General features: G+C 36.4%; 1 protein-coding gene across 4 annotated transcripts in view; it reads right to left on the bottom strand.

The window, feature by feature from the left end:
- LOC137234558 (plexin-B-like) overlaps nt 1–15,077 on the bottom strand; it is an 846,294-nt gene that overhangs the window by 172,676 nt on the left and 658,541 nt on the right. For 2 of the 4 annotated variants that reach the window (XR_010947815.1, XM_067758013.1), the window contains one exon: nt 13,212–13,428. The exons of the other annotated variants lie outside the window; for them this stretch is intronic. Coding sequence is in view for 1 of the 2 variants with exons in the window: in XM_067758013.1 (XP_067614114.1) it covers nt 13,321–13,428 (108 nt within the window). In the remaining variant the exon portion in view is untranslated. Of the gene's footprint in view, nt 1–13,211; nt 13,429–15,077 lie in introns of those variants that run through there. 4 annotated transcript variants of the gene reach the window in all.

Genomic DNA, 15,077 nt, shown 5'->3' with positions numbered 1-15,077 from the left:
AATAAAGACATATTGTAATTATTATACATATTTCTATGTATAAATACTAATAATCTTGTTTTTATTTCTTTTCGCAAACCACAATTGGTTTCATTCCTGCTAATTGTGTTCAATAAGTGTTTTAAAAGGGAGTGGGCCTTAGTTCTATAGGTGGACGCCTTTTCGAGATATCGCAATAAAGGTGGACCAGCGGTGACTCTAGAATGTGTTTGTACGATATGGGAATCAAATGAAATGTGCTAATGAGTATTTTAAAAGGGAGTGGGCCTTAGTTCTATAGGTGGGCGTCTTTTCGAGATATCGCCATAAAGGTGGACCAGGGGTGACTCTAGAATGTGTTTGTACTATATGGGAATCAAATGAAAGGCGTTAGTAAGTATTTTAAAAGGGAGTGGGCCTTAGTTCTAAAGGTGGACGCCTTTTCGAGATATCGCCTTAAAGGTGGACCAGCGGTGACTTTAGAATGTTTGTACGATATGGGTATCAAATGAAAGGTATTAATGAATATTTTAAAAGGGAGAGGGCCTTAGTTCTATAGGTGGGCGTCTTTTCGAGATATCGCCTTAAAGGTGGACCAGCGGTGACCCTAGAATGTGTTTGTACGATACGGGAATCAAATGAAAGGTATTAATGAGTATTTTAAAAGGGAGTGGGCCTTAGTTCTATAGGTGGGCGTCTTTTCGAGATATCGCCATAAAGGTGGACCAGGGGTGACTCTAGAATGTGTTTGTACTATATGGGAATCAAATGAAAGGCGTTAGTAAGTATTTTAAAAGGGAGTGGGCCTTAGTTCTAAAGGTGGACGCCTTTTCGAGATATCGCCTTAAAGGTGGACCAGCGGTGACCCTAGAATGTGTTTGTACGATACGGGAATCAAATGAAAGGTATTAATGAATATTTTAAAAGGGAGAGGGCCTTAGTTCTATAGGTGGACGCCTTTTCGAGATATCGCAATAAAGGTGGACCAGCGGTGACTCTAGAATGTGTTTGTACGATATGGGAATCAAATGAAATGTGGTAATGAGTATTTTAAAAGGGAGTGGGCCTTAGTTCTATAGGTGGGCGTCTTTTCGAGATATCGCCATAAAGGTGGACCAGGGGTGACTCTAGAATGTGTTTGTACTATATGGGAATCAAATGAAAGGCGTTAGTAAGTATTTTAAAAGGGAGTGGTCTTAGTTCTATAGGTGGACGCCTTTTCGAGATATCGCCATAAAGGTGGACCAGGGGTGACTTTAGAATGTTTGTACGATATGGGTATCAAATGAAAGGTATTAATGAATATTTTATAAGGGAGAGGGCCTTAGTTCTATAGGTGGGCGTCTTTTCGTGATATCGCCATAAAGGTGGACCAGGGGTGACTCTAGAATGTGTTTGTACTATATGGGAATCAAATGAAAGGCGTTAGTAAGTATTTTAAAAAGGAGTGGGCCTTAGTTCTAAAGGTGGATGCCTTTTGGAGATATCGCCTTAAAGGTGGACCAGCGGTGACCCTAGAATGTGTTTGTACGATACGGGAGTCAAATGAAATGTGCTAATGAGTATTTTAAAAGGGAGTGGGCCTTAGTTCTATAGGTGGGCGTCTTTTCGAGATATCGCCATAAAGGTGGACCAGGGGTGACTCTAGAATGTGTTTGTACTATATGGGAATCAAATGAAAGGCGTTAGTAAGTATTTTAAAAGGGAGTGGGCCTTAGTTCTAAAGGTGGACGCCTTTTGGAGATATCGCCTTAAAGGTGGACCAGCGGTGACCCTAGAATGTGTTTGTACGATACGGGAATCAAATGAAAGGTATTAATGAATATTTTAAAAGGGAGAGGGCCTTAGTTCTATAGGTGGACGCCTTTTCGAGATATCGCAATATAGGTGGACCAGCGGTGACTCTAGAATGTGTTTGTACGATATGGGAATCAAATGAAATGTGCTAATGAGTATTTTAAAAGGGAGTGGGCCTTAGTTCTATAGGTGGGCGTCTTTTCGAGATATCGCCATAAAGGTGGACCAGGGGTGACTCTAGATTGTGTTTGTACTATATGGGAATCAAATTAAAGGCGTTAGTAAGTATTTTAAAAGGGAGTGGCCTTAGTTCTATAGGTGGACGCCTTTTCGAGATATCGCCATAAAGGTGGACCAGGGGTGACTTTAGAATGTTTGTACGATATGGGTATCAAATGAAAGGTATTAATGAATATTTTATAAGGGAGAGGGCCTTAGTTCTATAGGTGGGCGTCTTTTCGTGATATCGCCATAAAGGTGGACCAGGGGTGACTCTAGAATGTGTTTGTACTATATGGGAATCAAATGAAAGGCGTTAGTAAGTATTTTAAAAGGGAGTGGGCCTTAGTTCTAAAGGTGGACGCCTTTTGGAGATATCGCCTTAAAGGTGGACCAGCGGTGACTCTAGAATGTGTTTGTACGATATGGGAATCAAATAAAATGTGCTAATGAGTATTTTAAAAGGGAGTGGGCCTTAGTTCTATAGGTGGGCGTCTTTTCGAGATATCGCCATAAAGGTGGACCAGGGGTGACTCTAGAATGTGTTTGTACTATATGGGAATCAAATGAAAGGCGTTAGTAAGTATTTTAAAAGGGAGTGGGCCTTAGTTCTAAAGGTGGACGCCTTTTGGAGATATCGCCTTAAAGGTGGACCAGCGGTGACCCTAGAATGTGTTTGTACGATACGGGAATCAAATGAAAGGTATTAATGAATATTTTAAAAGGGCGAGGGCCTTAGTTCTATAGGTGGACGCCTTTTCGAGATATCGCAATAAAGGTGGGCCAGCGGTGACTCTAGAATGTGTTTGTACGATATGGGAATCAAATGAAAGGTGTTAATGAGTATTTTAAAAGGGAGTGGGCCTTAGTTCTATATGTGGGCGTCTTTTCGAGATATCGCCATAAAGGTGGACCAGGGGTGACTCTAGAATGTGTTTCTACGATATGGGAATCAAATGAAAGGTGTTAGTAAGTATTTTAAAAGGGAGTGGGCCTTAGTTCTAAAGGTGGACGCCTTTTCGAGATATCGGCATAAAGGTGGACCAGGGGTGACTTTAGAATGTTTGTACGATATGGGTATCAAATGAAAGGTGTTAATGAGTGTTTTAAAAGGGAGTGGGCTTTAGTTCTATAGGTGGTCGCCTTTTCGAGATATCGACATAAGAGTAGACTAGGGGTAACTCTAGAATGCGTTTGTACGATAAGGTATCAAATGAAAGGTGTTAGTGAGTATTTTAAAATTGAGTGAACCTTGGTTCTATAGGTGGACGCCTTTTCGAGATATCGCAATAAAGGTGGACCAGCGGTGGCTCTAGAATGTGTTTGTACGATATGGGAATCAAATTAAAGGTTTTAATGAGTATTTTATAAGGGAGTGGGCCTTAGTTCTATAGGTGGACACCTCGTCGAGATATCGCCATAAAGGTGGACCAGGGGTGACTTTAGAATGTTTGTACGATATGGGTATCAAATGAAAGGTATTAATGAATATTTTATAAGGGAGAGGGCCTTAGTTCTATAGGTGGGCGTCTTTTCGTGATATCGCCATAAAGGTGGACCAGCGGTGGCTCTAGAATGTGTTTGTACGATATGGGAATCAAATTAAAGGTTTTAATGAGTATTTTATAAGGGAGTGCGCCTTAGTTCTATAGGTGAGCGTCTTTTCGAGATATCGCCATAAAGGTGGACCAGCAGTGACTCTAGAATGTGTTTGTACGATATGGATATCAAATGAAAGGTGTTAATAAGTATTTTAAAAGGGAGTAGCCTTAGTTCTATAGGTGGACGCCTTTTCGAGATATCACAATAAAGGTGGACCAGCGGTGACTCTAGAATGTGTTTGTACGATATGGGTATCAAATGAAAGGTGTTAATAAGTGTTTTAAAAGGGAGTGGCCTTAGTTCTATAGGTGGACGCCTTTTCGAGATGTCGCCATAAAGGTGGACCAGGGGTGACTCTAGAATGTGTTTGTACGATATGGGTATCAAATGAAATGTGTTAATAAGTATTTTAAAAGGGAGTGGGCCTTAGTTCTATAGGTGGACGCCTTTTCGAGATATCAATAAAGGTGGACCAGGGGTGACTCTAGAATGTGTTTGTACGATTTGGGAATCAAATGAAAGGTGTTAGTGAGTATTTTATAAGGGAGTGGGCCTTAGTTCTATAGGTGGACACCTCGTCGAGAGGTCGCCATAAAGGTGGACCATCTAGAATGTGTTTGTACGATATAGGAATCAAATGAAAGGTGTTAGTGACTATTTTATAAGGGAGTGGGCCTTAGTTCTATAGGTGGACATCTTTTCGAGATGTAGCCATAAACGTGGACCAAGGGTGACTCTAGGATGTGTTTGTACTATATGGGTATCAAAGGTTTTAGTGAGTATTTTAAAAGGGAGTGGGCCTTAGTTCTATAGGTGGACGCCTTTTCGAGATATCAATAAAGGTGGACCAGGGGTGACTCTAGAATTTGTTTGTACGATATGGATATCAAATGAGAGGTTTTAATTAGTATTTTAAGAGGTAGTGGGCCTTAGTTCTATAGGTGGACGCCTTTTCGAGATATCGTCATAAAGGTGGACTAGGGGTGACTCTAGAATGCGTTTGTACGATATGGGTATCAAATGAAAGGTTTTAGTGAGTATTTTAAAATTGATTGGGTCTTAGTTCTATAGGTGGACGCCTTTCCGAGATATCGCCATAAAGGTGGACCACGGGTGACTCTAGAATTGTTTTGTACGATACGGGCCTTGGTTCTATAGGTGGACGCCTTTTCGAGATATCGCCATAAAGGTGGACCAGGAGTGACTCTAGAATGTGTTTGCACGATATGGGTCAAATGACAGGTGTTAATTAGTATTTTAAAAGGGAGTGGGCCTTAGTTCTATAAGTGGACGCCTTTTCGAGATGTCGCCATAAAGGTGGACCAGGGGTGACTCTAGAATGTGTTTGTACGATATGGGTATCAAATGAAAGGTGTTAACGAATATTTTAAAATTGAGTGGGCCTTAGTTCTATAGGTGGCGCCTTTTCGAGATGTCGCCATAAAGGTGGACCAGGGGTGACTTTAGAATGTGTTTGTACGATACGGAAATCAAATGAAAGGTGCTAATGAGTATTTTAAAAGGGAGTGGGCCTTAGTTCTATAGGTGGACGCCTTTTCGAGATATCGCCATAAAAGTGGACCAGGGTGACTCTAGAATTTTTTTGTACGATATGGGTATCAAATGAAAAGTGTTAATGAGTATTTTAAAATTGAGTGGGCCTTAGTTCTATAGGTGGACGCCTTTTCGAGATGTCGCCATAAAGGTGGACCAGGGGTAACTCTAGAATGTGTTTGTACGACATGGGTATCAAATGAAATGTGTTAATAAGTATTTTAAAAGGGAGTGGGCCTTAGTTCTATAGGTGGACGCCTTTTCGAGATATCGATAAAGGTGGACCAGGGGTGACTCTAGAATTTGTTTCTACGATATGGGTATCAAATGATAGGTGTTAATTAGTATTTTAAAAGGGAGTGGGCCTTAGTTCTATAAGTGGACGCCTTTTCGAGATGTCGCCATAAAGGTGGACCAGGGGTGACTCTAGAATGTGTTTGTACGATATGGGTATCAAATGAAAGGTGTTAATGAGTATTTTAAAATTGGGTGGGCCTTAGTTCTATAGGTGGACGCCTTTTCGAGATATCGCCATAAAGGTGGACCAAGGGTGACTCTATTACGTGTTTGTACGATATGGGTATCAAATTAAAGGTGTTAGTGAGTATTTTAAAATTGAGTGGGCCTTAGTTCTATAGGTGGACGCCTTTTCGAGATGTCGCCATGAAGGTGGACCATGGGTGACTCTAGAATGTGTTTGTACGATATGTGAATCAAATGAAAGGTGTTACTGGGTATTTTAAAAGGGAGTGGGCCTTAGTTCTATAGGTGGCCGCCTTATCGAGATGTCGCCATAAAGGTGGACCAGGGGTGACTCTAAAATGTGTTTGTACGATACGGGAATCAAATGAAAGGTGTTAGTGAGTATTTTATAAGGGAGTGGGCCTTAGTTCTATAGGTGGCCGCCTTATCGAGATGTCGCCATAAAGGTGGACCAAGGGTGACTCTAGAATGTGTTTGTACGATATGGGAATCAAATGAACGGTGTTAATGAGTATTTTAAAACTGAGTGGGCCTTAGTTCTATAGGTGGACACCTTTTCGCGATATCGCCATAAAGGTGGACCACGGGTGACTCTAGAATTGTTTTTTACGATACGGGCCTTGGTTCTATAGGTGGACGCCTTTTCGAGATATGGCCATAAAGGTGGACCAGGGGTGACTCTAGAACGTGTTTGTGCGATATGGGAATCAAATGAAAGGTGTTAGTGAGTATTTTAAAAGGGAATGGGCCTTAGTTCTATAGTTGGACACCTTTTCGAGATGTCGCCATAAAGGTGGACCAGAGGTGACTCTAGAATGTGATTGTACGATATGGGAATCAAATGAAAGGTGTTAGTGGGTATTTTAAAAGGGGGTGGGCCTTAGTTCTATAGGTGGACGCCTTTTCGAGATATCGCCATAAAGGTGGACCAGGAGTGACTCTATAATTTGTTTGTACGATATGGGTATCAAATGAAAGGTGTTAATAAGTATTTTAAAAGGGGGTGGGCCTTAGTTCTATAAGTGGACGCCTTTTCGAGATATAGCCATAAAGGTGGACCAGGAGTGACTCTATAATTTTTTGTACGATATGGGTATCAAATGAAAGGTGTTAATGATTATTTTAAAAGGGAGTGGGCGTTAGTTCTATAGGTGGACGCCTTTTCGAGATATTGGCATAAAGGTGGGACAGGATGCCTCTAGAATTTTTTTGTAGGATATGGGTATCAAATAAAAAGTGTTAAGGAGTATTTTAAAATTGAGTGGGCCTTAGTTCTATAGGTGGACGCCTTTTCGAGCTGTCGCCATACAGGTGGACCAGGGATAACTCTAGAATGTGTTTGTACGATATGGGTATCAAATGAAAGGTGTTAATGAGTATTTTAAAAGGGAGTGGGCCTTAGTTCTATAGGTGGACGCCTTTTCGAGATATCGATAAAGGTGAACCAGGGGTGACTCTAGAATTTGTTTGTACGATATGGGTATCAAATGAAAGGTGTTAATTAGTATTTTAAAAGGGAGTGGGCCTTAGTTCCATAGGTGGACGCCTTTTCGAGATGTCGCCATAAAGGTGGACCAGGGGTGACTCTAGAATGTGTTTGTACGATATGGGTATCAAATGAAAGGTGTTAATGATTATTTAAAAGGGAGTGGGCCTTAGTTCTATAGATGGACGGCCTTCTCCGAGATATCGCCAAAAAGGTGGACCAGGGGTGTTTCTATAACGTTTTGTACGATATGGGTATCAAATTAAAGGTACGATTGAGGGTTTTAAAAGGGAGTGGTAGTAGTTGTATATGTGAAGGCGTTTTCGAGATATCGACCAAAATGTGGACAAGGGTGACCCAGAACATCATCTGTCAGGTACCGCTAATTTATTTATACATGTAATACCACGATACTGTTCCTGGCAAGATTCCAAGGGCTTTTGATTTCGCCCTGCATAACTTTTTCCTTTTCTTCTACTTCATATGGTAGGTGTGACACCCATTTTACATTTTTTTGGTAATGAATTATCGTACTTTTTCGGTTTTTCGAAATTTTCGATATCGAAAAAGTAGGCCTGGTTATGGTCCGATTTCGCTCATTTTAAACAGCGATCTGAGATGAGTGCCCAGGAACCTACATACCAAATTTCATCATGATATCTCAAAATTTACTCAAGTTATCGTGTTTACAGACGGACGGACTATGTATGTATACATATATCGCAATAAAGGTGGACCAGGGGTGACTTTAGAATGTGTTTGTACGATACGGAAATCAAATGAAAGGTGCTAATGAGTATTTTAAAAGGGAGTTAGCCTTAGTTCTATAGGTGGACGCCTTTTCGAGATATCGCCATAAAGGTGGACCAGAGTGACTCTACAATTTTTTTGGACGATATGGGTATCAAATGAAAAGTTGTAATGAGTATTTTAAAATTGAGTGGGCCTTAGTTCTATAGGTGGACGCCTTTTCGAGATGTCGCCATAAAGGTGGACCAGGGGTAACTAAAGTTATTGTGTTTACAGACGGACGGACTATGTATGTATATAGACGATATGCCCAGGAACCTACATACCAAATTTCATCAAGATACCTCAAAATTTACTCAAGTTATCGTGTTTACAGACGGACGGACTATTGTATATAGACGATATTATAGTCATTAGATGTAGTGAGACCCATCATTTAAAAAATTTAGAGAAAGATTTTGAGACATATAGAAAGTTTAATTTGCGGCTTAACCCTATTAAATGTAATTTTCTTCGATCTGATGTAACATTTTTGGGGCAAAAATAAACAATTTAAAAGTATCCTAGCCGCGTGACAAAGACACAGTTAGAAGATTTGTTGCATTTTCCAACCACTATAGGAGATTTATACCAAATTTTGCTTCTTTTGCGGCACCTTTGAATTGTTTGACTCGAAAAAATGTTTCAATATCCATATTTCACTAAAGAATTTTTAATAACAGTTGATGCTTCGAAAATTGGGTGCGGTGCGATATTAAGTCAAGGTCATAATGGTAACGCTTTACCAATTTGTTTCGCTTCAAAAGAATTTAGCAAGTCTGAACGAAATAAAGCAATTATCGAATTAGAACTTTTGACAATATATTTAGCAGTTAAGCAGTTTCGACCATAATTATATTGACAGAGCCAGTAAAGACGGTAACTGACGAAGACAGGAAATTAAAATTAATTACAATTTATCATAATGATCCAATATCAGGTGGACATTGTGGAAATAAGAAGCTTTACGCGAAAGTACGTACAAAATACTTTTGGAAAAATATGACAAGCGATATTGCTAAATTTGCGAAAAATGCCTGTTAAACAAAGTTAAGACCAAAACAAAAGAAAATATGGTGCTTACACCAACACCTTTCAAGCCTTTTGATATTGTATTTATAGACACGATATGACCTTTGCCTGAGTCGAATAATTGTAATAAGTTCGCTGTTACTATTATGTGCGATTTAAGCAAATATTTAGTTTCAATAGCAATTCCAGATAAGAGTGCAAAAACAGTTGCATAAGCAAGTTTTGAAAGTTTTATTCTAACTTATGGAATAATGAAATCTATTAAATCAGATTTAGGCACAGAATTTAAAAATGAAATTTTTGCGGAATTGAATAAACTTTTGAAAATTGAACATAATTTTTCAACACCTTATCATCATGAAACTGTTGGTAATATTGAAACGAATCATTGTGTATTTAACGAATATTTAAGTGCTTACCTTGACGATTCATTTCCCGAATGGGACGTTTACTTAAAATATTTGAAATTTTTGCATAATACAACATGCACTGTTTTTGATAATCTATTTACACCTTTTGAATTAGTATTTGGTAGAAAAGTTACTTTGCCAAATGAATTAAAGAAGGAAAATATAGATCCAATTTATAATGTTGAAAATTATGCAAAAGAGGTAAAATATTGTAAGCAAAAGTCAAGTGTACTTGCAAAAGAACTAATCAATAAACATAAAATTAGAAAGATCGCGGGTTTGAATCGAGCTCAAAGCCTAACAATAATTATTTTATCATTATTATTTTTATGATACATTTTTTCTTAATTGAAAAAATTTTAAATTAGAATAGAAGAAAGAAAAATTTAGACAACTGCCAAAGCTCGTTGTATAGATACATTTCGGGAACTGATAAATTCCTTCATCGTCAACGTTTAGGCGCCGCTGCTATAACCATTCAGTTATCACAGCGGTTGTTTTGTTTGTCTTCATTACTTCTACTTCTATCCTGGTCCTTGCCAATTGATATTCACAGCATTGCGACATCTGTTGCAGAATGGATGTGAAAATTGGCTTGTTTCTTGTCAATGATTAACAATTTTTGTTGTTATATCGGCCTACTGATCTAATACAAAAAGAAGGTCGAGATAAACACACAAACATATATCAGGGACCCTACTCCATAACACAAATCGATGGTGTAAATGTAACGGTTTTTGATGACAAAACTGAAAAGAAAAATTAGTTCATAAAAATAGAATACATAAGACAAAATAAATATGCTTATATTATAGGTTTAGCATAGACTAAAATATAATTTTAGGTTAACTTAAGTTAGATTTAGTTTCCAGACTAATGAAAATTATAAAAACTAAAAAAAAAAAATGGTTTACAAATATACATTGAATTTAATATTTGAAATATTAATATATGGTTTAGAATATAAGTTAGTAATTATTAGTAAATTACTTCATATTATTAACTTATTATAGTATTAACTTAGTAGTTAATAATAAGAATTAATAAATAAGTTAGTCCGCTTTTTGTTTTAACACAAATTGTTTTGAACGATCGAGTTTTAGAAAGGGAAGGTAAACCTTATTTCATGCATATTCGTGCATTCAAAACAATTTATCTTTCAGTTGAATAAGCAAGAAGGACGTGGCAAAATTTATCACTTTGTTGCATCCTTCTTTTTTCAAAGGAGGTTGATAAGATGCAAATCTACCTTACGATCCAACCAACAGAGTAGGCAAAACAATTATTAACAATGTTTGTTGTTATATCGGCCTATTGCTTTGTAAGATCGCGGGTTTGAATCGAGTTCAAGGCCTAACTATAATTATTTTATTATTATTATTATTATGATACATTTTTCTTAACTGAAAAATTTTTAAATTAGAATAGAGGAAAGAAAAATTCACTAAACTGCCAAAGCTAGGCCTTGAGCTCGATTCAAATCCGCGATCTTACATCCCAGAGCACGGGAAAAAGTGTCAATAAATATGACACTATGGCATCATTGCCATGAAACAAGTTCACTTTTCACATCCATTCTTCAAAAAAAGTCGCAGTGCTGTGAATATCAATTAGCAAGAGCCAGGATAGAAGTAGAAATAATGAAGACAAACAAAACAACCGCTCTGATAGCTGAATGGTTATAGCAGCGGCGCCTAAACGTTGCCGATGAAGGAATTTAGCAGTTCCCGAAATGGATCTATACAACGAGCTTTGGCAGTTGTCTAAATTTTTCTTTCTTCTATTCTAATTTAAATTTTTTTCAATCAAGAAAAAATGTATCATAACAATAATACTGATAAAATCATTATTGTTAGGCCTTGAGCTCGATTCACACCCGCTATCTTACAAATCAGTAGGCCGATATAACAACAAAAATTGTTGATAAAATTAGAAATAAAAATGTTTACGATAAAACAGCAAAACAATTAAATATTAATATAAATGATACAGATCTAATACAAAAAGAAACTCGATATAAACACAAACATATATCAGGGACCCTACTCCATAACACAAATCGATGGTGTAAATGTAACGGTTTTTGATGACAAAACTGAAAAGAAAAAATTACTTAGTTCATAAAAATAGAATAAATAAGATAAAATAAATATTCTTATATTATAGGTTTAGCATAGACTAAAATATAATTTTAGATTAACTTTAGTTAGATTTAGTTTTCAGATTAATGAAAATTATAAAAACTAAAAAAAAAATAGTTTACAAATATACATTGAATTTAATATTTGAATTATTAATATAATGTTTTGAATATAAGTTAGCAATTATTAGTAAATTACTTTAGATAGTATTAACCTAATATAGTATTAACTTAGTAGTTAATAATAAGAATTAATAAATAAGTTAGTCCGGTTTTTGTTTTAACACAAATTGTTTTGAATGATCGAGTTTTAGAAAGGGAAGGTACACCTTAATTCATGCATATTCGTGCATTCAAAACTATTTATCTCTCAGTTGAATAAGCAAGAAGGACGTGGCAAAATTTATCACTTTGTCGCATCCTAATTTTTCCAAAGGAAGGTGATATAATACAAATCTATTTTACGATCCGACCACTTGTTTATATGATAATAAATGAAGCTAAGTACTGTATGGATTTGAGAAGATTGTGAAATACTTGTGTTGTGAGAGTAGGCGGTGTGAAAAAATAAAATAAAATGTAGAGTATGTTTCGTGATTTCGAGAAAGAAAGATGGTTTTGAAGCCAACTAAATAAAAAAAGATAATATATTATTTGAAGTTTGTTTAATTTCTTTTAATACTTTTGTTTGGATTTCTTTTAATACTTTTGAAACACACTCTTAAGTATAAAACTTCTTTGTCGCATAGCTAAGGCCAGAAGTATACTTATGAAACGAGTGAGCTATCTATATTCGTGTTGTGAGTGAGTTCGCCAGTGTTGCCACTGACTACTCGCGGTCGCATTTTGGCAAAACTAGAAGCCGCAAAGATTACAAAAGACTTGATTCGCGTCAAGATTAAAAAAACACAAAAATCGATACTGATGACGGCCCAACGCGGAAACCGGTTTGTCTCAAAGCAAATTTGACAAGGTTAGACGTAAAATCGTTCCAACATATATCAGTTATCCCCTCTGTCGGAATATTAGCACAACAAACCACATCATTAAAAAATTCTTGATGCAATTTAGCACACGAAGAGTTTTATTCTGTATTTTGCTCTTTTTTAATGTTTCCGTAAAAATTGGCGGGACGATAGCTATATGTTTTATGCTTACTCCTATTGGCAGCTGCAAGTCAGATGAATTTTGACTGAGAAACATTTCATGGTTAAACTACACTCACAGTATTTACTAAGCCACTATCTAGGGGAAACGCTGCTTAGAAGAAATTTTTTTTAATTGAAAAAAAAAAACACGCTTTCGCTGACATTGGGAACACGCAACCACCACACCACAATTTCTTGTTGAAGATTGCTTACTAGTTTCACTAATTAGAAATAAGCCTTAACATAAGAGTATATCTGAAAAATGTACAATATGTTTTTTGTTCATAATACGCACATACTGAATAGCATGTAATAAGAGTCAGCGGAAATTCTATCAACTCGGATCTCCGATGTCAAATAACCAAGTTGCAATAAAAAAATATTTCGGCTGTAAATCAAAGGATTAAAGAAGAAATTTATCGAAACCATATCCGTAAGCTACATATTTATGGGGCGGACTTTCCTTTCACAATTTTTTTATGTATGTGGATCAACCCAGTCTAAGGTACATGTTGTTTGCCTCACACAAAGTGGATTAATCCTACTACTTTTACACATACTGGAAAATGCACTAAATTTTTCGGAGTATATATTGTACTTAATTGTATAGTATGACATATTTAAATAATTAGTATCAATTATTTGCAAATTTGTTTCAGATGAATGATCGTGATCTTGATGTCAGCAACCAGAAGTTTCTGCACCATTCAAAGTAACTGCCACACTCTCCAGCTTAAACGATAAATGCGTCTTTTTGCAGTTGAGATCGGTGTTCAATGCATGAATTATCTGTGGAAAAGGAAGTAAAACAAAGTTGGATTTTAAATCATACTTCGAATATATAAGACATCGTTAGCGAGTTTCCAATTTTTAATGTGTACAGTGTACACTATGCCGTTCGTTAAATACCTATATATTTTATAGCCAGCGTGAACTTCTACACAAGGGTATTATAACTTTAATTTGATAACGGTAGTACGTAATGGCATAAAGGAATCGAGATATATGTTGGAATGATTTTCCGTCATCCCTTGTTAAATTTGGTTTCGATACCAATCGGCTTCAGCGTTGTACAATCATCAGTATCGATTTTCGTTCTGTTCAGTTGTTGTCGTTTCTCTTGTATTTATAGTTCGCATGTACATGAGCAGGTATTGTAAAAATTGATGTTTGTGTGTGTGCTGTGTGTTCATTCAGAACGAAGGGTGATTTTTACTGATCGATTTGTGTGGCTGAATGAGGCAGGTAGAAGTCAATAATTCTAGTCGATTTGGATTTGTTGTTTTGGTGCGTTTATATTTTTGTGTTTATTTGTTGTTTCGTACTTGGCTGTTGTACCTCTGTGATTACTTTGTTTCTGGTAAACAAGTTTTAAGGCTCAAATATTGTGTCAGAAATTGTGTTCATCTGTTCGTTTATTATTCTAACAGACCCAATAGAGAAACTTGAGGCCGTATCTTTCGACATAAAATATCTATACACACCAATACCAATATCGGAGACATTGGACATAGTTAGCTCAACAATACTTCATAACACATAAAACAAAGTTAATAGTATGCAAATCACAAACACGCCATAACTATTTTCAATTCAACAATAAAATATATATAAGAATTCATGAGCTTAACACCGGCTTATAACAATTGAATTTCAATTATTATGTTTTCTAAGAGAAACTGAAAAGAAAGAAACACTTACTGGCATATTGCGATGGAACCATTTCGAAACCCGCCAACGTAATCATCATTAGACAATTTTGTCATGTGAAACCTTTGATAACATTCCAAAATTGCCTGATGATGATTACGTTGGCGGTTTTCGATATGGTTCCATCGCAATATGCCAGTAAATGTTTCTTTCTTTTCAGTTTCTCTTAGAAAACATAAAAATTGAAATTCAATTATTATAAGCCGGTGTTAAGCTCGTGAATTCTTAAATATAAGTATAAACTGAAAACACCATTAAACAAACATACATAAATATGTAAAACTGAGCCCGAGTTTACAAAGCTTCTCATTCGCAACGAAGAAGAACTTTACAAAAAAAATCTACATGGCACACATATTAATATAGAGACAAAATGTCTCAATTGTGTTGTTAGTGTAGAAATGAGAAAAACTGAATTAAGCATGAAAAAAATACCAGCAGGATAGCCTAGTTGTTAACGGCAACTGCAGTTTCACCATGTGATTCACGGTTCGAATCCCGGTGAAACCTTCGGTAACATTACAAAATTGCCTGATGATGATTACGTTGGCGGTTTTCGAAATGGTTCCACTGCAATATGCCAGTAAATGTTTCTTTCTATTCAGTTTCTCTTAGAAAACATAATAATTGAAATTCAATTATTTTAAGCCGGTGTTAAGCTCATGAATTCTTAAATATAAGTATAAACTGAACACACCATTAAACAAACATACAATAAAATATATAGA

Source organism: Eurosta solidaginis, chromosome X, assembly GCF_040869045.1.
Source record: "Eurosta solidaginis isolate ZX-2024a chromosome X, ASM4086904v1, whole genome shotgun sequence".
Taxonomy (NCBI): domain Eukaryota; kingdom Metazoa; phylum Arthropoda; class Insecta; order Diptera; family Tephritidae; genus Eurosta; species Eurosta solidaginis.
The sequence above is the reverse complement of the archived record's forward strand: the minus strand, read 5'-3'. Positions and strand labels throughout refer to the sequence as shown.